This window comes from Phacochoerus africanus, chromosome 3 (genome assembly GCF_016906955.1).
Source record: "Phacochoerus africanus isolate WHEZ1 chromosome 3, ROS_Pafr_v1, whole genome shotgun sequence".
Taxonomy (NCBI): Eukaryota; Metazoa; Chordata; class Mammalia; order Artiodactyla; family Suidae; genus Phacochoerus; species Phacochoerus africanus.
Window position 1 is genome coordinate 118,066,769 of NC_062546.1, and position 23,525 is coordinate 118,090,293.

At 40.8% G+C, this 23,525-nt stretch overlaps 1 protein-coding gene across 11 annotated transcripts in view; it reads right to left on the reverse strand.

Annotated features, from left to right (window-relative positions):
* Positions 1-6,296: 6,296 nt before the first annotated feature.
* The window catches only part of NRG1 (neuregulin 1), a 1,067,009-nt gene continuing 1,049,780 nt past the window's right edge, over positions 6,297-23,525 (reverse strand). For 4 of the 11 annotated variants that reach the window (XM_047772522.1, XM_047772525.1, XM_047772523.1 and 1 more), the window contains 6 exons: positions 20,040-20,063; positions 15,305-15,407; positions 13,684-13,810; positions 10,793-10,923; positions 9,808-10,014; positions 6,297-7,096 (listed from right to left, as the gene is read on the reverse strand). In XM_047772522.1, the coding sequence (XP_047628478.1) occupies positions 6,445-7,096; positions 9,808-10,014; positions 10,793-10,923; positions 13,684-13,810; positions 15,305-15,407; positions 20,040-20,063 (1,244 nt within the window). In that variant the 3' untranslated portion in view covers positions 6,297-6,444. Of the gene's footprint in view, positions 7,097-7,477; positions 7,620-9,807; positions 10,015-10,792; positions 10,924-13,683; positions 13,811-15,304; positions 15,408-20,039; positions 20,064-23,525 lie in introns of those variants that run through there. The other 7 variants (XM_047772527.1, XM_047772526.1, XM_047772524.1 and 4 more) reach the window with 3 other exon arrangements.

The window sequence follows — 23,525 nt, forward strand, 5'->3', positions numbered from 1 at the left end:
CTACGCCAGGGCTTTGTAAAGTCGGTTAGATTCCCATGTTAGGGATCAGGACATAAGCTTGGAGGAGGAAATTGTCCAAATTTACAAAGTCGTTAAGTATTGGGGACAGTGCTTTGATGGCAAAGCCTTTCCTCTTTGCAGTGTAAGATGCTACCTACATGTTGAAATTGTGCATTCATCCCCCTGGCTACATACACTTCATTTCCTTGGCAAGCTATGTGTGGGGAAAGGGGAAGAGAGACATTCAGCCAAGAGAATTGGGTAACTTGATACCAAAACCAGAGGAGCTCATAGTCTTTGAATTACAAACTTGATTTTGCATGGAACATGTACTGTCCATGGGAGGAAGGGCTGAGAAAGAAAGTGTTTTCTGTGCTTGGTTTAGCAGAGAGGGGAGAAGTACCACCCGGAGAAATAAAAGTTGTGGTCAGAACATCCAGGTACAGCACGACCTCTGCGACTCACTAGATGTGTAGCTCCGGGAAAGATTTTTAACCTTAAAGATTTTAAATCAAGTTTCCCTCATGATTTAGCTAGCATGCCACCACCCCACAGCCTGAGGAGAATGAACAAGAAGTAAAGAATATTTTAAGTCTAAACTATTATACAATGTTATTATACTTAATGGTTTATTTATCTGCATATCCACAAATACATACATAAGCTATTAAAGACGTTTATATATACAAAGGTGATAATTCTCTAGCCTCTTTGGCATGTTGTGGGGGTGGGAAGTGGTAGTGTTTCTTCCATCAAATTCTGTCCTCAAAAGTTCATTTGAAGCGGGGGATTAGAGAATGATTCTGGGTGAAACAATTTCCCCATTTTCTGTTTCCTCTTTAAGAATCACTGGTCTCCCTCTCTTGGTCTGTTTTTAAAAAGATCAGGTGGGTCATGTCAGGTTTCCTCCAGGTAGCAAATTTTCTTTTCTATCCCCCCGGTGGATGGGTGGTATTATGGAGCTCAGTGAAGTTCAAAACCAACAGTTTGGTAGAGAGGTCCAACAGTGGCCATGCTAGAAGGTCAACAGGAGCCAAAGGTACATAGAGAAGAGAGTCTGACTACTGTCTAACAGCCGCCTTAAAGGTCAGGGATATTGTAGCTTCCTGTAGCAGCAGGAAGGTTCTTGGGTAAACTAAAAGCATTTCTGATTTCCTCCCAAATTAATCTCTTGGAGTAAGAGTTTCCATCAGTTTATTTTATTTCTTCCATTTGAGAAAGAGCAAGTCAGAGATAGAGTGCAAAGTGATACTACATGAGATCATCAAAATTTTCCACTCCTTCCAGCCTCCTAAACCTCCAGATTTCAGAATTGCCTTGCTTAACCCCAAGTCTCTGACTTCAAGTCCCGTTGTCATTTATCATAAGGACAGAGAACCAAGAAATCTAATGATGGGGAAGACATTAGGTTGGAAAGACAGATTGTTTGCTAGTTTGCAAAGCTGGCCTGGATTTGACATTCAAGGGTCTACATGGTTAAAGTAAATGGAGGATTTAATAATTATCTAGATATTTAATGTGGCTCCCTGTGAATCTCTGCTGTCTCCACACTGCCCTCCATCACACAGGCTTCTGCCTCCAATATCAATATATTTTAGGCACCCAATTTTTAGCTCAATTACTAAGACAGCTGCTTGTAGTTTTCCATTTGGGGAATGGACAAAGCCTCAGCTATAAATGGAAGACACAGGGAAGTGTCTTCATCTTTAATTTTTAAATATTTTGTGAACTCCTTGATTTGCTGAATGGCTGGTTGGGTGAATTGGACAAATGAGTGAATGTGGTGACTTCAGAATAGCGGGTTAAGAATTTGTATGTGTGTGTATTTGTGTGTTTGTGTGTACACCCATTTTGATACAAATATGAAGATTCTGACCAGTTTTGAAAATTCAGTAATATCAATAGAAAAAACACACTACAGAGTCCCTCTTTGAATCTCCTAGACACCCAGACTGCTTTGGAGATGACACGAGTGGATCTGTCACCGGGTAATAGGAATTGCATACTGATTCAGAAGTGGATTTTGATGGGGAGCTTCAGGTCACCCTCAGACTCCAGAGGAGGCCCCTGGTCACCCCAGAGGATTGCTGACTCCACCAACTTCAGAAGTCCTGATCTCATCTGGAATAATGAGTAAGAGGCTGGAAATAGATAAAAAGTACCACCCATGCAAAGAGATATTTGCTAAAATATGGCTTCGTTTTAGGCTAATTTCAAGAAGAGATGGTAAATCTTAGAATGTGGGAAATGTCTCACGTATAGGCCCTTCCCTGAGCAGTAAGAAGGATGATGAGTTTGACTGACAGATAGCATGAAGAGGAAAGAACCCACTTTTGCCTTGTTTTCTCTTAAAACGGTGAATCGATAAATCATGGGCCTGGTGGAGAAAGTACATTTATGTACAGGCAAGCTTAGCAGAGCCGGGTTCTGACTGGCTGTTTTCAGGCCCTAGCAGTCATCAGATTATTGGAATCACGGTAATGGGTTTTCTTTCCATGACTGAATGGGTTTCCACGCTGACATGAAGAAGTTGCTTGCTGTCTCCACTGAAAATGATTATCATTAGGATCCCGGCAATCTTGCCCTCAAATGTCCCTTCTGATATGTTATTGCGTCTGAGGTTGGGGTGGAGGGGAAGAAACTATCATATTGCTTAGTTGTGACCCCTTCAACAGGAACACAGCGGTAAGCACAATCAACAGCCAGAAGATGACTCAAGAATAGGCAGGGTGGCAAAAGCAATGGACAGACAAGATGATCATGGGGTCCATCAAACACAGGCCTAAGTTAGCACAAGCATCACAGTCAAAGGAAAGGTGCTGGTCTAACAGACTGGACCATTTGTCTGCTGACCAACACTCCCAGATAGCCGTAGAGTGGCATTTTTATTGCAGTATGTCTTTCATGGAAAAGGAACAGAACTTTAAATAAATCACAATTACTTATTGCTTAGTATTTTGGATAATAAATTCTTTAGTTTATCAGTACCTCACGGCCTTCAAATGTGCATTCTTCAAATAGTTTCAATTACATATACATTCTTTCTCCTGAACAATAAATTATTCTTAAAAAAAAAGAAAAAGGAAAAGATACATAATTTTAAAGCAAAGAAAAAACAAAAAACATATATTTTTGACATTTATCTTAAACATATGAAAACAACTCTATGTTAGATGTTTCAATATAAATAATAAAGGACATTATGTTATTTACAATGTTACACAGTAAGTTGAGAGAGTTAAAAAAAAAAAAACTGACATTAACTCATAAAGACAGTAAATGATTTCGGAAAACATCCAAGAAATGTACAATGTGTATTTACAAAAGAATATATAATAGAATTTGTGATATGTGGCCATTTCCTTTGTCTGCATTTCTCTGCCGTGTTTCATGGGTCTTTGTGGATAGAAATCTCTGTGGCTGGTAGGATGAAGCCAGTAGTAAAAGATAAAACTAGGTCTTTATTTTCACAAATTTGAGCCATGCACCTTTCAACCCCAGGCCGAAAAAAAAAAAAAAAAGGAATAGTTACTGAGCAAGTCACCCTGGATAAACTCTATCAAGACAGTCACACTTAGAGAAGGAAGCTATGGCATTTTGGCCTTTGGGGCCCATTCACATATACCTGGGCAGAGTGCCACTTTGTAGAAAGCATGAGATGTCCAGGCATTCCTCCAAAGCAAAAGTCATACCAGGCAAGGAGAGAGAGTAGGATAGAAAAAGGATCTGGAGTGAGAAAAAGGAGTTTTGCATATATTATGCTCTACTGCAGATTCCTTAGTGGGATATAATTTCAGACCCAGGAAACAAAGTCGCTGTCAAACTTCTGGGCAATTTCCGCTGCCTGAAGACCCACAAACACTTCCCATGTGCTGGGGATGTAGGTTCACCCTCCTTTGCATTGCCACTGTGCTCCTGAGTTTATAAACAGGTATGGTGGCAATTAAACATCTCAGCAATGTCCCTGTGAACACACCTCTGGTGGCTGAAGCAGGTAGCCCTGAGGTGTCAGGTGGCTTTTTTGATCAAGAGAATCTAGGGACAGCAAGCCTGTCTCAACTGATAGGCCACCTCTGTAAGTGACCAGAGCAAGTTGGAAATGAAATTTCCTTTTGTCTTCAATTCTGATATATTGTTGCAACTTGAAAACAGACAGCAATTTTTCATACTGAGGGAAATGTTGTTCATTGCTTTGACACAAGAGTTTATCTATTTCTGACATTCTCCAGAATACTCCACTGCCTGAAGAATTTGAAATAGAAATTTTAGAGTTTTAACGAGGGTAGGAATTTCTTTATGGAACTAGTCTAAGAATGAGTCAAGGTCTTCAAAGACAGTATTGAAATAATTTAGAGAACGTCTTACGGTGGACTCTTTTCTTGCCCCTGCCATGAGCTACTCATATCTACAGAAGTGGGGAGTCAGTGCAACTTGTACAGTTGTCAGGGGCTCCTTGGAATAGGTGAACAAGCAAATCAGGACACTTCTGTGTGCAGTAAGTGGCCTGGAACAATGAGGGACGTTTTGGGATACCAAATCCTAAGAGTGACTTCCTGGACCTGTAGGTGTCCGTGGATGGTAGAAACACTTAGGAGCTTAATGACATGACTCACGCCCAGCCTGCACTATTTTTCTAAGACCTACTTGGATGTCACCTCTTCCTTTTCATTTTAACACAGAGATTTGCTGAAGAAATAGATTCAGTTCACCTGTGAACATGAGTCACTCCCTTGACTTCATACATGGTTTTCTGTACCCCCTCCTAACCTGTTTCCCATTTCATCCTATCATTCCTAGGAAGCTACTTGGAACCTAAGTAAAGCTGTGGCCTGATGTGACAGCTATCAGGTAGGGCATGAAAGAGGGTCTGTGATTTAAAAAAAAAAAAAAAAAAGAGTTCTCTTCTTTTCCTGGATTGGCAATTATTTCAAATGTTTTAACCTGTACACCTTCCTTGGATTGGCAATCACAAGGGAACATGCAAAGTGTAGACCCATCTTAATCCCACAGTAAAGCGAAAAGGGGAAAAACAGTGGGTGATACAGCTGCATAGTGGAAGAGCAGGGCACAGGTGGGCTTCACTTCTGCGTGGTGCAATCTTTCCAAGACTATTGACATTTCCTGATAAATTGTCACTCAAGGGAGGTTCTTACCAATCCCAAATCACAAGAACACTGGCTATTCCTGACAAAAACGTTCATGCACAGTTCTGACCTAAGCAAGGCCACATTGAAAAACAAGAGACAAATAATGAGGACAAAGGAGTGGGCAAAAGAACTGAAAAATTATTGACCAAGTCACCAAGCTCCTCTCTCCCTGTGTCTTCTCTATATTCACCCTTCCAGACAGTCTAAGACAGAAGCATTTCCCTAAGAGGACAGGTCACCACTATGTACAGCAGACACATTTCACTCTAGAAGTAGTTCAGACAAATGGCTAAGCATGCTGTTGAAGCTGGGGATTTTGTGCCATGACATGTGTGTTCTTGACTGAGATGACACAGCCAATCACTAGCTCCAGAATCAGTGAAAAACCCAAGTCAGAGATGATTGCACTTCTTTCAGCCACAGTTTGCTCTTCAACTAGGGAAGCCACTGTATCATGCACTCCGAGAGAAAGTGAAACTGAGTCCTTGAATCAGGAGCTGGATTTTACTCTGATCCCTGGCCAGAACCCATTTTCTTTGCTATCCTGAACACTTGCTTTTTGGGGGTTGAGAAAAATCAATCAAAATAAAGTAAATGGTAGCTCCTTTTAGCCAGAGCAAGCTGTCTTCTGATTAATAATATAGTTTTTTAAAATCACAATATTACTTTCTTCCTAATATTTAACATGACTTAATGCAGTTTCCTGCTGTAATTAATAGTAGCATGCTGTTGGATCTACTATTATCTCAGAGCCCAATGAAGTAAACCTTTGGCTGGCAGAGTAGACACAACTCATTTCATATACTGAAAGCAAAAGAAAACTACATACAAAAGGGGAGCTTGGGGATGGATGTGCCATTATAAGACGTATTGAACGGGTATTACTCGAAGCAAACAGAGGGACAGTTGTAAATCTTGCAAATCATACATCCGGTCAACATTATAATGCAATGCACAAAAAGCCAGCAAAAACAGAATACATGGCGGGGATGCGGGGGAAGGGGTGGTTTGCTGAAATACTGTGGAGAAGCAATCACGGGAACGATACAAAACTTGCTCTCGACAGAACAGAACATAAAGGCACCATTGATATCTTTCTCGTTTGGAAATACTGTAAAAAATTGCTACATATGGCACATAACACATTTGTACATACATATATTTAATTTATAAAAGTTTTTTTTCCTGTTTTCTATTTGCAGAACTGCTAAAATAAAATAAATTGTTTAATTTAAGGTGGAATACTTTATTATATAAAATAAAGTTTTACAGGTGAATCTATGGGTGGATTTAGGTTTTATACAGCAATAGGGTCTTGGTTAGCGATTACACTGGACAGCCGGGCTTGCAATTCTTCCTGTGGAGAGAAGCGACCTGCTGGGTTAGTCCTGCTGTCAGCCAGCCGGAAGGCAGGTGCCACCTCAAGGCTGGCTGCCAGGGGGTTCTGTATGCCCAGGAAGGGTGTATCTTCCCCGACTCGCTCATCTTCCGTCTCGCTCTCTGAGTTACTGCTCTCAGCGCTTGTGTTGCTGTCCATTTCGGACCTGTTGGCAATGTGGCCATTGGGCTTGGTTCTTTTGGCCCGCCGGCTGTTGGTGAGTTTCTTATCAGGCTCCTGAGCCGGTTCATACTCCTGGGTGGTTTCATATTCCTCATCCTCCACTATCCTTAAGGGGCTGGGAGGCAGGCTGTTGCTCTCATGCGCGGGGTTGCAATGGGCGGAGCTGAACTGCTGAGAGTGGTGGTCATATTTCTCCCGCAGGCGTGGCGGTGTCACGAGAAGCAGGGGTCTCTCTTCTTCCACAAAGGGGCTGATGGCCATGGAGGGCATGGACACCGTCGTGCTCGACATGGGTGGAGACATTTCCGAAGGGGGCGATTTGGGGGAGCTTGGCGTGTGGAAATCTACAGGTGACATACGAGCCGGGGTGGTCATGGCTGACACATACCTGTGTGAGCACAGAATACCCCACATCAGTGTGGTGGAAGAAGAGGCGGAGAGCAGGAAGGGGAAGGGGGACAGAGTTCACGATATCACATCATCAGAGAACAGAGAATTTCTCTTCATTGTCTACCTCTCGGTGTTGACCTTAGAACATTCAGCACCCTTGGAATCTAACATTATGTAGCCAAGAGTATTCTCACGGGAGTACATGCAAAGATCAGCTCATTTGCCTAGCTCATCAGAGCGTTTGGGGTTTTCCATCTCATTATGGTTTTAAATAAAAGCATGTGAGTTAAGAAGGTACTAGGTCACGGAAAGTTCTCAGTTTATAGAGACCAAGGCTCAGGGATTCGGAAGGGAAAGAAGCATTGCTTAAATACTATACCTTCCTAAAGGCCAAGGGGTCTTAGAGAATGAAGCCCAAATGGGGAATGGAAGAAGCTCTAAGATGAGTTGCAGATAGCTGGATTTGGATGCATTTGGATCTGTGGGCCTTGTTTCTCCTTAGCTCAGCTATAAGGTTATGTCTTATGAAAAAAAAAGAGCATAGTAACTTAGATTGATTCCTGATAACAGTGTAACACATTTGTGTGCTTTTACTTTTTCCACGAAATGCTACTTCTTAACATGCCCTTTGCAACACTCCATCCCAGCGACCATGCCATTCAAAGGTAACTTAAATGTTCATCTTTATAGTTCTGTCCAATCTCTGGTCTACCTTTCTTCCCCACAGCTGCCTCTGTCTTGTCTCTGGTTTATCTTTTATGGCTGCTCAAGAGTGGTCGGACCCGGGTCACCTTAGGTCAGGTTATGTCTGATAAAGCTCAGTGAGTTTCATTGTCAAGACATTGACGGTATCATTTTTTTAAAAAACCATATTGTACATTCTTCCCCCAGAACAAAAAGACCTGGCACAGCACTGAGAAAGATGTGGCTTATTCAGAGTCACATTTCTCAGCTTTGATAAAAATGTCACCAAGGCACAGCACTAAAGGACTCTTTTCTTCACGCTGGCATTTGCAAATCTAATTTGACATGACCTGTGAGGACACAGGACACTGTCATCTGAACTCTAGCTAACAGGAACAGGAAACCAATGAACTCTCCCACTTTTCAGCCATGATTCTGAGTCATATGGAGGTGCAATCTGGCTGTGTCTAAAATGGGAAAGTGTCTCGAGATGGAAATATTTGGGACTCAAGGTTTCAGACTTTCTGTTTGGGGGATACTTAAATTAAGCTCTCTGAGAAATGCTAATCCAAATTCAACCACCCCATAGAAGTGATTCATCTTTTCTCTCCATGATCTCTAGGTTCAGGTATATTTGGTGTCCTGGTTAATACCTGGGGTACGTGAAAAAGCCTACCTACCACAGCAAGGAAATGCCAACCTTTAAAGACAAGTATCTCAAGGAGTGATGAAGAAAGAATTTATCCCCTACTTATTTTTTCAGGGTTCTAAAAGGACTGAATTAGGACAGACTTCATACATAAAGATATCATCACATGGATTTAAGACTAATGTTTTAAACCAGTTTTGGACCATGCTTACTTTTTGGTGGATGAGCCACAGAGAAACCTCTAGTTTCATATAATTCTGAAATACCATTTTGGGGTAAAGGCCTTTGAAAAAGTAATCAGCAGGCTCTATATGACCTGCAGACCCCAAATTGGTCATCTTTTGTTGTATTTCCCAGAGCATGAGTGGAAGAGTGTATCAAAATTCTCTCCACCCATGAAAACAAAGTAAATATGGCTTAGACATTATGTAAATCTTTTAGCAAGTGGTCAAAGATTAGACTGAGATGACCATAAAGGAAACAAGCAAACAAACAGACAAAAACCCCACCAGTTTTGAAAACAAACAAGCAACAGCTTACTGATAGGCTAGGAATGCTGGTTGGATATAACTCTCTCCCAGTTTAGGTGGAAATGGATCAAAAAAATCTATGAATTCAATATTCCTATTAAGCATCTCTTTCCATTTACTGCCCTGTGTTCTTTATTTTACCTTTGTTGTGACTCCTCTCTACCCAGCCCAATAGCTTCAGAAGAAAGCCAACACATTCTGGAACAAGGGCCACATCAAAGGCAATATCTGCTTTGAAACCCTCCTATGAAGACTGCAGCATGAAGTGTACAAGAGATTTATGAATTCATCCCTTTTTGGAATTTCATAAAAGGGATACTCTGTGGTGCAAAGCAATGCAGTGGTTCCCCATGACAGTCAGCAATGACACGGCCCTTGATTTGATTTAACTGAGGCTGGAAGGTAAGGAAGAGTTAGCACATGAGAACAGGAGGCCAGCTCAACCGAGTTTGGATAACTGGCAACTTAGCATTCTAGAAGGGTCCTGATCACTCACGAATGCCATCGCTCTAAAGTTACAACTGAGGAGGCTGAGACCTCCCCAGGGGGTCTGAGCCTAAGATCAGAGCTAGGAACTCCAAGGTTGCTGCACCTTCCACATCAAATCATTCCAGCTCTTTAAGAGTCTGTTGCCTGGCAGCCACTTGGACGACGCAAGAAGCTTGGAGGAAACGAGTTCAGTCAAACCAAAAGATGGCTTCATCAACTAGGAGCACTCCTAGCACAGGCAACTGCCGCCCCTTATTCTCATTAGAGCAGATTCCTTAGGTGGGACCGCAGGTGCTCACGGGGATGCGCTTACTGGGGTTCTTTCTCCTCTGCGGTAGCTTTGCCCTTCGGTTTTACCTTTCACTATGAGGAGAGTCTCGGTAGGAGTCAGGGGTTTCTCTGGCATGCCTGAGGAAGCTGTTACATTCTCGAGGGCCTCCCAAGCCATTAAGACGTCCTCTTGGGCCCCCAGTGGGGCTGCTGTGCCTACTATTTTCTATTGATGACATCATGATTACAGAGTGGCTTTCTGAAAGGATGCTTTCCGTGTGTCCATTGCTCCAGCTACACGGGAAAAGCAAGAAGCAAAGAGAGATAAATACATATATTTTTAATTATATGTACAAATGGAAATGAAAGAAAGTGATCTGACAAGTATTGGAAATGACTGGTATATCAGTTGTTCATTATGACCTGACTTGTCTCAGAATAGAAGTGTTTCTAAAGATGTTTGCTATAGAAAGGATCTTGATTTAGACTGACTTTGCAAGGATACACTTTATTCATTTGTTTACCCATTCAACACACATTTATCAAATGCCACTTTGTACTGAGTCTCTTAGAGTCTCTCTGTTCTTAAGTGGCTTTGATTAAGGAAACACTTGCCTTACGCCCTCCATTTGGAAGTCTCCTGCTGCCCTTGATCACCCACACTTAAATGTGGATCGCCAGGGCATTTAAGAATTTAGGGTTCAGCTATTTAACCAATTCTCATGTGCATATCCCAGGGCAACTCAACCATGAGAAGAAGTCAACTCTTAAGTATTCACTCTTCTCAGTGAAGCAATTCTGTGAATGGTGAGGAACACCAATCCTCTAAGGTAGGTATTGTTTCCCCTTATTTTGGTGATGAAAAATGGAGGCTCAAATTCAAACAGCAATTAAGCGACAGAGCCAGTTCATGCCCGGAGTTAGTTTTTGTCCCAAGCCATACATTTTACCGTACCTCCTCTCTGCCTCAGAAGTATCCCCCATCCTTTTTTTTTTTTGGCAGAGTGGGCAAAAGGCAATGTGTCAAGATTTGTTCTTGGAGAAAAGCTATGCAATTTTTAAATTCTCATACCTGTGACTGGGAGTCTGGGTGACGGTCGTGGAGTGATGAGCTGTTGAAGTGTAGTGACTGGTGGAAAAAGATGTCTCTGCCTCTCTCTCGACGATATGCTCACTAGAGATGACATTTTTAGACACGTATTGCTGGATAAAGAAAAAGGCACAACTTGAAGATTCAGGGAAATCAAAATGCTAACATTGTCACACACACACACAAACACACACACGCCCAAATCTACTCTAGCACATGCTTCCTCATACATTCATTTCTCCAGTGGCCAAAGGGAAAATCCCATGCTAGCTACCAAGGCTTTTAGATTAGGTAAATGGAGCTGATGATTTACTCTTTGGATATGCATGCGATGTAAGGCCTACAATTACCACCACATTGTATATGAGAAACAGACCTGCGTCTTCTTTGTTTCCAATTGATAACACGAGAATTCAATGCAAAAGTCTTCTTACTACTTATTATTGTAATAGTTGTTGCAAGTCAAACAGATATTTGAATGAAACAAAAGCACATAGATGGTTTGTTTTATTTCAAATTTCAAGCCATTAGAAGATTTTTTAAAAAAAACTATATTTTGGATCTACCTTTCCCTTTCAATTTCCCAGTGTCCATGTTGCCATAATGATACCACTAAAATTTTTAACTTGCTATCAGTGGTAAGACTAACAGGGCTACAGAGAGATTTAAACTACTTAGAGCAGTTGTCAAGGTTACACATCTTGACAAATCACATAATAGTTTGAGGGTCTTACACTGAGTCCAAGTACATTCTACATTATTTTCAACACCAAATCACAGTAGCTATTACTGCCTTTTACTAATGAGAGAGGAACATTTTAAATTTTTTTTTTTCCCCACTGGCCACGACCTCAGTATGTAGAAGTTCCCTGGCTAGGAATCAAACCTGCACCACAGCAGTGACAATGCTGGATCATTAACCTGCTGAGCCACCAGGGAACTCCCTATAATTTGTTTTAAATGCTGTTAGTATTTACACCAAATTGAGCTAAATAACTGGAAAGGGAATGGACAGGAATAGTCTTAGATCATACAGGGCACTTTATAATCTAATGGTTTATGGGCTCTAAAAGAACCTGATATGGAGCTCCCTGGTAACCTAGCAGTTATGCATCCAGCATTGTCACTGATGTGGCTTGGGTCACAGCTATGGCTCAAGTTTGATTCCTAACCTGGGAACTTCCACATGCCAACTTCCACATGCACTGCCAAAAATTAAAAGTTAAAGAATTGAATATATGTAACTTGAAATATGCTTGAAGCTCCAGCTGGTTCTCTTGGAGGGAAGACTATTCCATGTGGATCTTTGCTTTAAGGAAAAGATGGCATTGTCACATGTAATGAGCTATTTCTAGTCTGAGCATCAAAGGACTCTTGCTCCTGGAAGGTGATGTAAACTCAACGAATCTAATGAAAATAATATTTAATGATTATACAACACTCACTTAATGCCATTGGGCTAAGTGTTTTGTATAGATTATCTTTTTTTAATGCCCACAAAAAATTTTTGAAGTCAGTATTATTTTTAGGACTGTTTTCATAATGAAGAAATAGAGTTTAGAAAAGTTGGAGCTCCTGCTCAGGTGCAATGTGATCGGTGGGTTTGCTCCCCCGGCCTGGCACAATGGGTTAGGGACCTGGCATTGCCACTTAGGTCACAACTGTGACTCAGATCTAATCCCTAGCCTGGGAGCAACGTGCCATGGGGCAGCCAAAAATGAAAAAAATAAATAAAAAGTTAAAGCCCACAGCCACATAGCTTGGAATCCAGGCACTCCTTCTGCTTCCTATGTATTATAACACATAAAATGACAGATTACAGGTGTGTCACTACTGAATGCATTTATCAACTGTGCAGTACATTCTTATGAACACACGGGTAAAGGGGACGAAAACTAACAGTCTCCTGTAGGGCTTTCTTGTGGGATTTGCTGATGGTTGAACAACCAGCAACCCTGAACTTGGATCTCTGATATATCTGCTTGAACAAAATATATCTTCGACTGTAGGACAGAAAATAGTACTGCACTATAATCTTCCAGCTTTGCCTATAAAAAGCCAAACATCAGAGGGGTATGAAGAAAACCAGAAAAATGGAGTAAGCAATACTCCAGAAGCCAGGAAAGCTGAATCCAGCTCTGGCCTAGCCTTTATCTGTAAAAAAAGGGGTCTTTATCTGTATAAAAGATGCTATCTAAAGACTCTCAGGATCAAATATTCTATTACTTTGTTATATTTAAAGGAGAATGTTTGGTAAATAATTTTTTAAAATATATTTGAATGATGAAGGCTGTATTTCATCTGGAGGGTTTGGAATCATGTAGAGAGTCAGGGAAGGAGAAAGTATTAAATTGTTAGTCTGAAGCGAGTTTGATAAGTGCCTTGACCTTTTCATGTCCTAATTTATCTGTTTGCAAATCAGAATCAGTACGTCATCAGGCACCATGAAATGCCTCTAATGAAAAAAAAAAATTATAGCCTTTAGTTCAGTCATCAGTGCTAATCAGTGATAGGCTGGAGCAGCCTTCATTTCTAAAGTATAAAAAAAATAAAACATTTCCTTCTGATTCTTGTGTCATGAATTTTATTATTTTTCTTTATGTTTTTCTCTTCTTCCGGGTATGATTTCCCTGCAGAACAAACCCAACGTTATTATTCCAGCCCCTTAATGAACACTTTATAAGAGGAAATGTGCCAGTTTTACAGTCACCAAATCCACTTAAAAAAATGTTCGCATTATTTTCTCCTGGCTTCCCGGAAGCCCTGGTGATTAATGGCAGCAGCTAGGAGCCTAAGAGCTTTGGAAAATAAACTTCAAGGTGCCTGAACAGAGGAGAGTGGCTGAGCTTTTCCACTGGCCAGAGTCAACATACATTCACCAGCTGGACGTTCTCAGGGGGTGGATTAGGGTGGTGAGGTCCGTTGGCTATGTTCACCATGTTGTTTCGTTCAGACCGAAGACTCTGCCGAAGTCGGTCGTGAAGCTTTTTTCGCTGCTTCCTGGTCAGGACAAAAAGGAGCACTTATTTGTTTCTATTATTTACATTTTTTTGGTACAGTCAATTCTACCAACACAAAACTCAAGGCAGTGGATTGGTGGTGAAGGAGGGGGTGGGGAGGACCTGCCCCTCTATCTCAGGAGGAGAATCATGTATGCCTAGCAGATAGAACCAAGCTTAAATAGATTTAAGCTGGAGGGGATACTTACAGAAAGTTAACTGGACTTCTGAGAGGTTGGAGAAAAAAAAGAAGTTGATTTCAGCTAAAACCCCAACTTTCCTAATTAATCCATCTTTGCCTATGTCTTACATACGGTCATTTGTCTTGGGTAACATTGCATGCTGCGCAACTGATGAGTCTGAACTGATGTATAGTTTTGCCTGTCTGGGTGCCTTTCAAGAAAATGCTGTTAGTTTTGAATCTGTGCATCATACATAATGTGTGTCTGTAAGTAAAGCTATGTAGCTATTTTGCCAAGGAGATTTTGGCACAATTACAATACGATCCTAGTGAAGTAACACTTCTTTTGGTATAACTAGGTAATGCATATTCAAATATGGAGATTGAATCTAATAAGACTCATAAGGTGGATTCTGTGAAGGCTTATTTACTTCTATCATTAGCTAAATTCTGGCTACACACTAAATCCTGGGCCATTAAGAAAATGTCAACCATGCCCTTGATTTTATGGCATAAAAGAATACGGTCTTTTTTCCTCAATTCAATCATAATAATATTCCCCTGTTTGGTTCTGGCACGAGGGTTTATATGATGAGGCAAAAAAATAAAATACAATTTAATAGTCTTATTTCACACTTGAAGTGGAAGTTCTATGGGTGAGAGGAAAGTGAAAGGAATTCATTTCCGTGTGGGTCAAGATATTTCTTAACATGGACCCAGCTTAAAGGACCAAAAAAGTGAACACAAATCTGTTTCAGTGTTTTCTCTTGTATCCTTTCAAAGCAAGTTTTGCTTGATTCTCCTCCTGAGAGATTCCTTTTGCACATCCCACCTTGGGAGTATGTGAACTGAGAACCGAATTAGAAGGAATTGAAAAATAATCACCATCCCCTTTGAAGAACCCCTGTATTTCAAATACCACCAAGTGTTTCCTTTATCTCCTGAGTATGAGTGCAGATTGCATGTGTCCTCAGCAGTAATATGACAAGCACACCTGGGCACCCACCATGTTCCTCTCAGGAACACCCACACCTGCAGACCCCTATCTGTGTCCCTCTGCCATCCTGCCCCCCTCCCCCACCCTTTCTGGAGTCACAAGGCAATGGCCGATGATCAGAAATCTTCTGAACATAGCCACACAAATAGGCACAGCTTTCTAATGTATGTGGTTAGGAAAGAGCCTCGAAATGGATTATTTAGGACAAAATATCAGAAGAAAAGTCCCTTTGGGATCCTCCCCTCCCTTTTCATCAAGACTAGGCAGTGGAGTCTGGCTGCTGTCAGAAGAGAGGTGGCGGGGGAGGGGACGTTTACTTGGTTTTGCAGTAGGCCACCACACACATGATGCCAACCACGAGCAGGGCGATGCAGATGCCAGTGATGGTCAGCACTCGCTTCTGGTAGAGCTCCTCCGCTTCTGGAAAGGGATGAGAGCAGACGTCACCAAGGCTCCCTGAGCCAGCTGGGGCTTACAACCCAACAGTTGGCATGCTGCATTGTCCATGTTCACGAGAAAATGCACACTGGACAATTCATTACTTTTGCAGACATACTTAAGGAACAGTAGACTCTGAACTACATTTTGGGCAGAAAAGAGCAAAGCCCACTGGGGGGCCATTTATAATAAAAATATGATATTATTTATTTACTTTAATTGCAAGCTATAAATATACATGGATGAAACTGACAAATCGTAAACATTAATTATAAAATAACGATTTGGTTAACACTGTAGATTTCATTTTTCGGAAAAAAAAAACTCTTGCAAAGACAACAGGAATCCACACCAATAAAAAGAGCTGGAATTGGCACTGCTGGGACCCTCCCCATCTTCCTTCTTCCCTTCTTTCCATTTTCCCAGGCCCCATCCCTGCCCTCACCCTGAGCCTTTTTTGATTTCCCAGGTATTTTATATTCCCATGGTCTTTACAAAGAGTCACTGTTCACTTAAAAAAAAAAATCCAACTCAAAGACATTTTCAAACATGAGCTTGACTTGTAGTTAGCAACAAAACTGAGGCAGGAGCCCTACGATTTAACAGTAAAACATGAACATAAGCAACACAACATGGAATAGCAGGGCACTGTATCAGAGAAACCCAGTATGATGGGTGGGATAATCCTGGGCCATGATGAAGATTAGTCCTTTGAGGAACAATTATCATGACTTCACCAGTTGTACTTAGACCTAACTCACCACGATACAAAACCACTAGCACAAATGGTAGACATGGTTTGGAATAGACTGTCCATTCCTGTGTTGACCAACTTGGCAAATTAGCTAATGGAGGTGGCACTAAGGAAGTGTGGTGCTTAGAACTTCCAAGTGAAGGCTCTACTGTATCCCCAAGGTGTCTTATTTAGGAAAGGCTTTCTATTTGCAACTCAGTTTTTTTTAGTGGGAATAACTTGCTTATATCGGGGGGGTGGGGTGGGGTGGTCAGGATCTTAACAAGATTGGCTGATTTAATAGTGAACTTGATCCTCTTTGGAGCTAAGCTTCCAAATGGTCTGATCACTTTTAGTGGAAGACAGTCACAAATTCAATGAGAAAGAGAACTCAACCTACAAGCTGTATCTGCTACTTGGATTATGGAGCTGGTCAAGAACTGGGGAATATTCAATCAATGGTGGTCTTCTATCTAGACATCAACCTGGAGCCTGATGGAAAATTTCAATTTGGCTTCTCTGTCTCAGTACCCACACTTTTTTCTCTACTGAGAAAGGGCAATTTGCAGAAAGTTCTTCTTGGAATGAAAAAGTGCAATGTAATTTCTATGATACAGTAGACTTTATCGTGAATCAAAACATTTCCTACAAGCCAAGCCCATGGTAATCAAATTCCAGTTAACAGGTCAGGAACATCGTCAAATCAAATTAATAGAGCACTGATTATTAACAGGAGGAGAAGGAGATTCAGCAGGTAAAAAGACCAGAATGCTGCGGAGATTATACAAAAACAAACCAAAAGGTTTGGAAGTGGAAAAGGAAAACAAACCAAGAGAACAGACAGACTGACAGAATGATGGAGAGAGGGAGGAGGCCAGGTAGGAGGGAAAACAAGGTTAAGAAGTGAAGGAGCCATCTGAAATCCCTGGCTCAGCATGCCCGATACTAAGGGAGGAAAAATAAATACATAAAAGGAAACCAGAGGGAGGAGATGCTGGGGTGGGGAGAAAAGGTGGATGCAAAATTGGAAGGGTTATCCCATACAGCATAACTCCTACCCTAGGCTGGCAGTCATGTGGAAGCCACAATTAGAAAGCAAAGCAGCTGGTGCATTGCAAGGGCAACAGTGGGCCAGCAGACGGAGCGCGGTGTCACATAGGTTTTGTGCCGCAAAGTCAAATGAGGACGTGGTATATAAATGCTTGGATGTTAATTGCTCCTGTCTACTGCCCTCCCCTCCCCCCTCCCAGCCACAGGACAGGGAATTCAATTTCAAGAGGTGTTAATGTGGGAGCTGATGCCTCTAGGGCCTCAGCCTTGACCCAGGGCATCGAGATCAGTTTATGTCTAATCAGCAAAGGCATCGCCCCCACTGGTCCTCCTCTGGGATGGAGGACTCAGAGCAGGGATCCTTTGGTTGTGATGATTTGATTAAGAAACAGGAATGGCAAGTTTCATTGCCTGGAAAAGGAAGACCCTACTATACCTCTTTCTCTTACTCTATTTTTTTTTTCTTATAACGTGGCAAGCCTTTGGAGGTGCTGTTACCTTCCCAATTGTATCTTTAGAAAAACCTGGGAAAGTGCTTCTGCCACCTAGAAAAATGGGATCTACCCAAGGGCTGAAGGGGGAAATGTGTAGTGCCTCTCAGGGATTCTTTTGACAAGGTTTTGGGTGGTTGTTAATAATAAAAGTGTAGATGGACTTGGGTTTGTAAGCAAATGGTGTACGTTCTTCATAGGTTCTGTCAGAAGGTTCTGATTTTCCAGGAAAACCAGTCATGGAAATAGAAAGGCAGCCCAGTAAAGGCCAAAGGGCAAAGCAAAAGCACCAAGATAAACCAATTAAACCCAAGTCCCACAGAACACAGATGTGGATTAGGATTCTGTTTTCACATCAGCATCTGAATTCTTTGAGTCTCATCTAAGTTTCTATCTGATTTTGCAATGGTTTACTAGATCAGGTGACCCTCACAAAATAAATGTATTCAAAGAGAAATACTTGATGAACAATAATGTAAACCCTCTCCATTTTTTTTCCTAGTGTGACTGGGTCAACAGGACAAGAGCAAATGACAGGCAGCATTGAAAAAAAGAATCTATCAGTCCCTTTGGCAGGCGGATCTGCCTTAATGAGTTGAAGCGCTTCTGGGCCGTTACTGTTTGGCTGGACCCATTGAAGTGAATCAGATCAAACACATGTTTTAGACTTATCTGGCAAGGCTCAGAGACAGAAGCCTTGGCTGTCTCATTTTAATTGACCTTTAAGGTCTGATGTTTCTTAAGAATGGAATCTTCTGACTGTCTGGGGACTTTGGAACCTCTGGAAGGTTTGCGTTTGAAACATGTGCGGATACCAGTGTGCCTTGTGAACCCTTCAGAGGTCATCCATCTGAAATTTTGTCAACTTACTTAATTGTTTGGTAATAAAATATTAAATTCAATATTTATATCCTAAAGTGACAAAGCAGGAAAGATACAGTTGGAGAGAAGAGGGGAAGTTACGGTGGTTTTTTTTTTTTTCTGCCCTGTGGGGAAGACCAATAAGCTTTTTTAGAAGTGGGATCACTTTAATCCCCGAGAAAAGTAACTGGAATAGATAACTTCCCTTGTATAGACCACCTTGTCCCCTGCGGGATGTTTGTGGGCCCTGTTGTGCTTATCCTTGAATGATATTCTCTGCTGTGCAAAGGATCACTCACATGAATGTGGGGTTTCTTACATCAAATGAACAGTTTTCTCTTGGAATTTTTTTTTTTTTTTTTTTTTTTTGGACAACAGACAATTAATGGAATTTCTATCCCTGGAACCTATAGAGCTTGCTAGAGCCTCTTTTTCCACAAATTATGGAAGTACATTAGGTATAGATTGATGTTATCATTCAAAGGGAAGCAGCAGCTATAAGATGCTCTTACCAAATGATGTCACTGACACCAGCTGGATAGGGGACCAGCTATTCTGTTAATCAGGAAATTGCTATATTGCCCCATGGAGTCACATTCCAGGGCTGTATGCCCATTCAGGAAGCCCAGGCACCTGTATGAAGAGCCTCTGGGAGGATAGAATGGCTTCTCCTTCCTCCCAAGACTGGCCTTTTCTCCCAACTATTTAGGATAAAGCCCTTTCAGAAGAATATGCCTCACATTCATATGCTCATAGGAGATATGTTACATTTACAGTGTGAAAACTTCAATTTGATTACTTGTCTGGATAATCCAAGTGACTCAAGTTTAATTCGATTAGCCCTAGAATTTCCAACTAAAATAGCACAAGGCTTATTTCTTTCTGTTTCCTATTTCCTTGCTCATAAGATAATGACATTGACTAGAGTAGTGCTTGAATAGCTCCAGAAAATCAGAGTAATCCAAGTCTATGTATATATTATGTTGCAGGGTAAGAGCTTTCCGTGTTACTATATTAATAGATGATTTTTACATTGTCTGTTAAGATCCCATTAGCCTAAAAGGTGGAGTGTTTTTAAGCTGATATATTTAAAGCTTCTTCTGTTCTCAGGCCCCTGGTTTGGTTCCTCCTACAGCCTCATGCATCACTCCAACTTACCCCAGCTCTGAAATAACAGCATGGTGGCCAGATCCAATCAGTGGGTCAAGGAACATAGGATATGTGTGAATTTACAGCAGGTAAGGTGGTTTTAAATTCTAAGTGAAACTTGGGAATCTAAAAGCTGCTACACTCAGTACCATGTCGGTCAACTAACCATAGATTTAAAGCAGAGAAATCATTGTTATAGCTGTATGATCCCTTCTAAAGAGAGAGGAAATTAGTTAGGAACTGAAAGGTAAGAGTAGACAGGGGAAAAAAAGGTTTCAGCTCATAGGTTCTAAATTCTGCAGGCTAAAAGGAATGATGATTGGTCCATACCCATAAATTCAATCCCAAGATGCTCTGCCAATGCAGAAAGTTGACAAAAAAAAAAAAAAAAAAAAAAAAAGAAAGGGAAAAAGTTTCAGAAAAGAGCAATACACCGCACTCCAAAACACATTACACACAACTATTACGGCTCTGTGCGTGCACATTGAACAGACAGATGGTGGATGGTTAAGGAAGCAGTGCTCAAGTACGCTCCCACGAGTCCACAGAGGGAACTCCTAAGAGGTGTGCAAATACCAGCACACTGTGTCTTTATTAACCCTTAAAAGACCTTACTGAGGGAGAAGGTATATGGCTGAACTCTCTATGCTATTTCATTATTTGGGAATAGAACTGCTGTATTTATCATTAGAAATGGCTTTTGGCATGATTTCATTCTTCTCTTTTTAAAAGGCAGAAGTGAGGTTCCAGGGAGGTGAAATAATCTTACCCAAAGACAGGCAGAAGGCAGAGCCAGGAGGTGAAGCCAAGAGGATAATAATTTGGTTGGAAGATTCTGTCATGTTGGATTTATATTTTTCCTTTGTGGACAACTATGCTCTAATAGTTCTTGTTTTTGTTATTTAAAAAAAAAAAAACACGCTATCTCTTTTTCTTGAAATCTTCCACCCTCTCCACCACTTGCATGACATGTAACAAACACGCCTACTCAAAAAGCCAGACAGGGTACTGGGGCACTGGAGCCTGCTTCTGGTTTTCTACATAATTCCTATGTGGTAGAGGACAACTCTGAATGCTTCACTTTTTCAAATTGTTAAAAAAAAAAAAAAAAGGTGGGGGAAGATGCAATTCCTGAGTTCTTTAGTTAGTTTAAATTTACTATTTCCTCCAGACATAGCCAGCCAATCAGCTGATCACTGCACCTGCTGAGAGCCAATGCTCAGGTGAAAGCTGAGGGGTACAGGCACTCAGGGAACCTGCAGGGCTGCCCAGGGAAGGGGACTCAGAGCTGTGTGCCCACAGCCCGAAGTCCTGGCAGACTGTACCACAGAGGCACTGGGATGGCAGAACCAGCGGAATCTGCACATGCTCGTGAAGAAATGAGGGAAATAGGACAAATTTAAAAAGCTAAACAAACATGCAGAAACATTCTGGAAACAAAAATTGTTAATCCAGTTGTCTCATGGGGGCCCCTTTAGGACTGCCTTATTGTGCATGGATGATGGAGAGCCAGGTGGGAAAGAGGAGCTGGATGAAAACAGGGCTTCTGTGGTCTAGATTTCTTCCCTTTGTCATTAATTAGAGAGATACCAGGATGGTCCCCCAATGCAACAACTCATCCCTTCTATTTGAAAAGAGGCAGTGGAGGGGTGCTTCTCTTACAAAGGCAGCAGTGTGGGTATGAACACATCTTCTGCCACACAGAAGGGAAAGGCGGACATAGTGTGTTTGAAGTCATCCTGGTTTCAGGTCCTTTCTCTGCCATTTCCCTGTTGAGTGACTTTGGACAAGTTTAATTTCTCATTGACAAAATGCCTATGATATTGACACATGCTTCATAGCGTGACCCTGGGGAATAAAGGAGACATGGAGTAAGTTGGGCAACACCCGAGGGACTTAACAGCTTGGAGAATAGACATGTCTGGAGGTTTACTTTGGGCCACTGGTAGGATAAGGCATGCATGTAGGTTTACTTTTGATCAATTTCATGGGCCATCCAAACTCTGAGAGCTCCTGGGATATATCAAGAATTTGAACTTTAAAAACTTGCCACCTCTTAAGGAAATGAAGTTTTCCATATTGATTGTACTATTGACATATACATATATAATCAATAGTACCTTGACTAACAATGATAAAGAGGCACTTTATATAATAGAAAGTTCTCTTTGCCTTGAGTCAAGGGTACTCACGCAAATCACCTACAGTTTTCAAAAATTTAAAGCCAGAGAATGTATGGTTACTTTTGTTGCACAATGTTCACAGAAAAGTAACAATTTATTCCAATCCAAATGAATTTCTCTCACCTCTGCACAACATTCAATTTGAAAAATTGACATTTTTTTCCCCACATAAATTTTGGAACATCAAGGTACAAAAATTCATTTTCTGAGGAAGTGATAATAAATTTCCTTACACATTTCCATGAGGAAGTGACTCAATTTTTCTCCCTAGAACCTCCCCTGTCTCTTGCCTTTTCCTCCTACGTCAGTAATAATTTAAGGGTTAAAATCGAGAGAGAGCTACAGAAACTCTTTCCGGAGAAGAGAATCATTACTCCATGCCTACGTGAACACTGCTAATTATCAATATTAGTTGCGTAGAAAGCTTGGTTAAGTCTTCAATAAAATTAGTAGCATGCTCATGCATACATATTACTGCATTTACAGTTTTATAGGTAAGTCTGTGAGCCTAACTCTAATTTCATTTCATGGGAAGTCATTCATATCAGGCAGCTCCAATTTCAAATAATTCAAAGGGAAATTGGTACTTAAAATTGGAATTTCTTCTGGCCATAAGCCCTAACAAGGAAACAAGCAGAGGAAACATGCATCAGTCATACTACTCCTGGAGCAAACACTGCTCTAATTTATTTTTGCTATTGGTGGCTACATTTTTTTTTTCATTATGAGTCAAGAAAAGCAGAATACACAAACACTTTTCATTTTCTGAAGAGGTTATTACTTTCTATCTGTTCTATTTAATCGAATGTCGGCTTAGGCTCATTACATATTGTATGTTTCCTATTGAGCTTCTGCCTAGCCTCTCCATTTTTCAAATTAAATTAATAATTCAAAACCACAAAGGTTACTGTAAACAATTTAGTTTCCTTTTCTACATGTGATTTCCTGCTGTGCAGTAAGCAATATAAAAAATTAATTTAAATCTAAGAGTCCTCAGAAATGATTAAATATTGACTTGCTCATCCTTTTCTTTCAGATTTTATAATTGTTTGAAGAAAACTGATTAACCTGTAGGTTAATTTAAATTTTCAATTGCATTAGAGAAAAGAATGAGAAAACAATTTTCTTTTATCAAAATCATACATACATGCAATTATAATTTCTGTTAAAATTTGAAGATATTGAGGATTTTATTCCTTAACATCTTGGGTCTCATTATGCAAATAATCTGTCCTCTTGACTTTATGCCCCTCTGAGTTTTCTAGAGGGGATCTGTCAATGCTCTTTCTAAATGGGATCAATTTAGTGTCTGACTTCTAATTTTCAACTTACCTTTATAAATGCAGATACTTTTTTTTTTCACATATAGCAATCCATATTGCCACTGAGCCCTTCGAAATAGGAAACTTTCTCCTCCTTCCAAGTTTCCATATGCCATGAGCAAGCACATTCACAGAAACACACACAGTGGAATCTCACTAACACTTGGCTGGTGTTAACATTAATTTTGTCATAGGTTGGGGTATCTTTATTCTACATTCAGCAAGATGCACATATTTGACAAATACATTAATAACTTCAGTGAGTTTTTTAAAAACATTTAGAAAAATCAACACAAATAACTTATGCACTA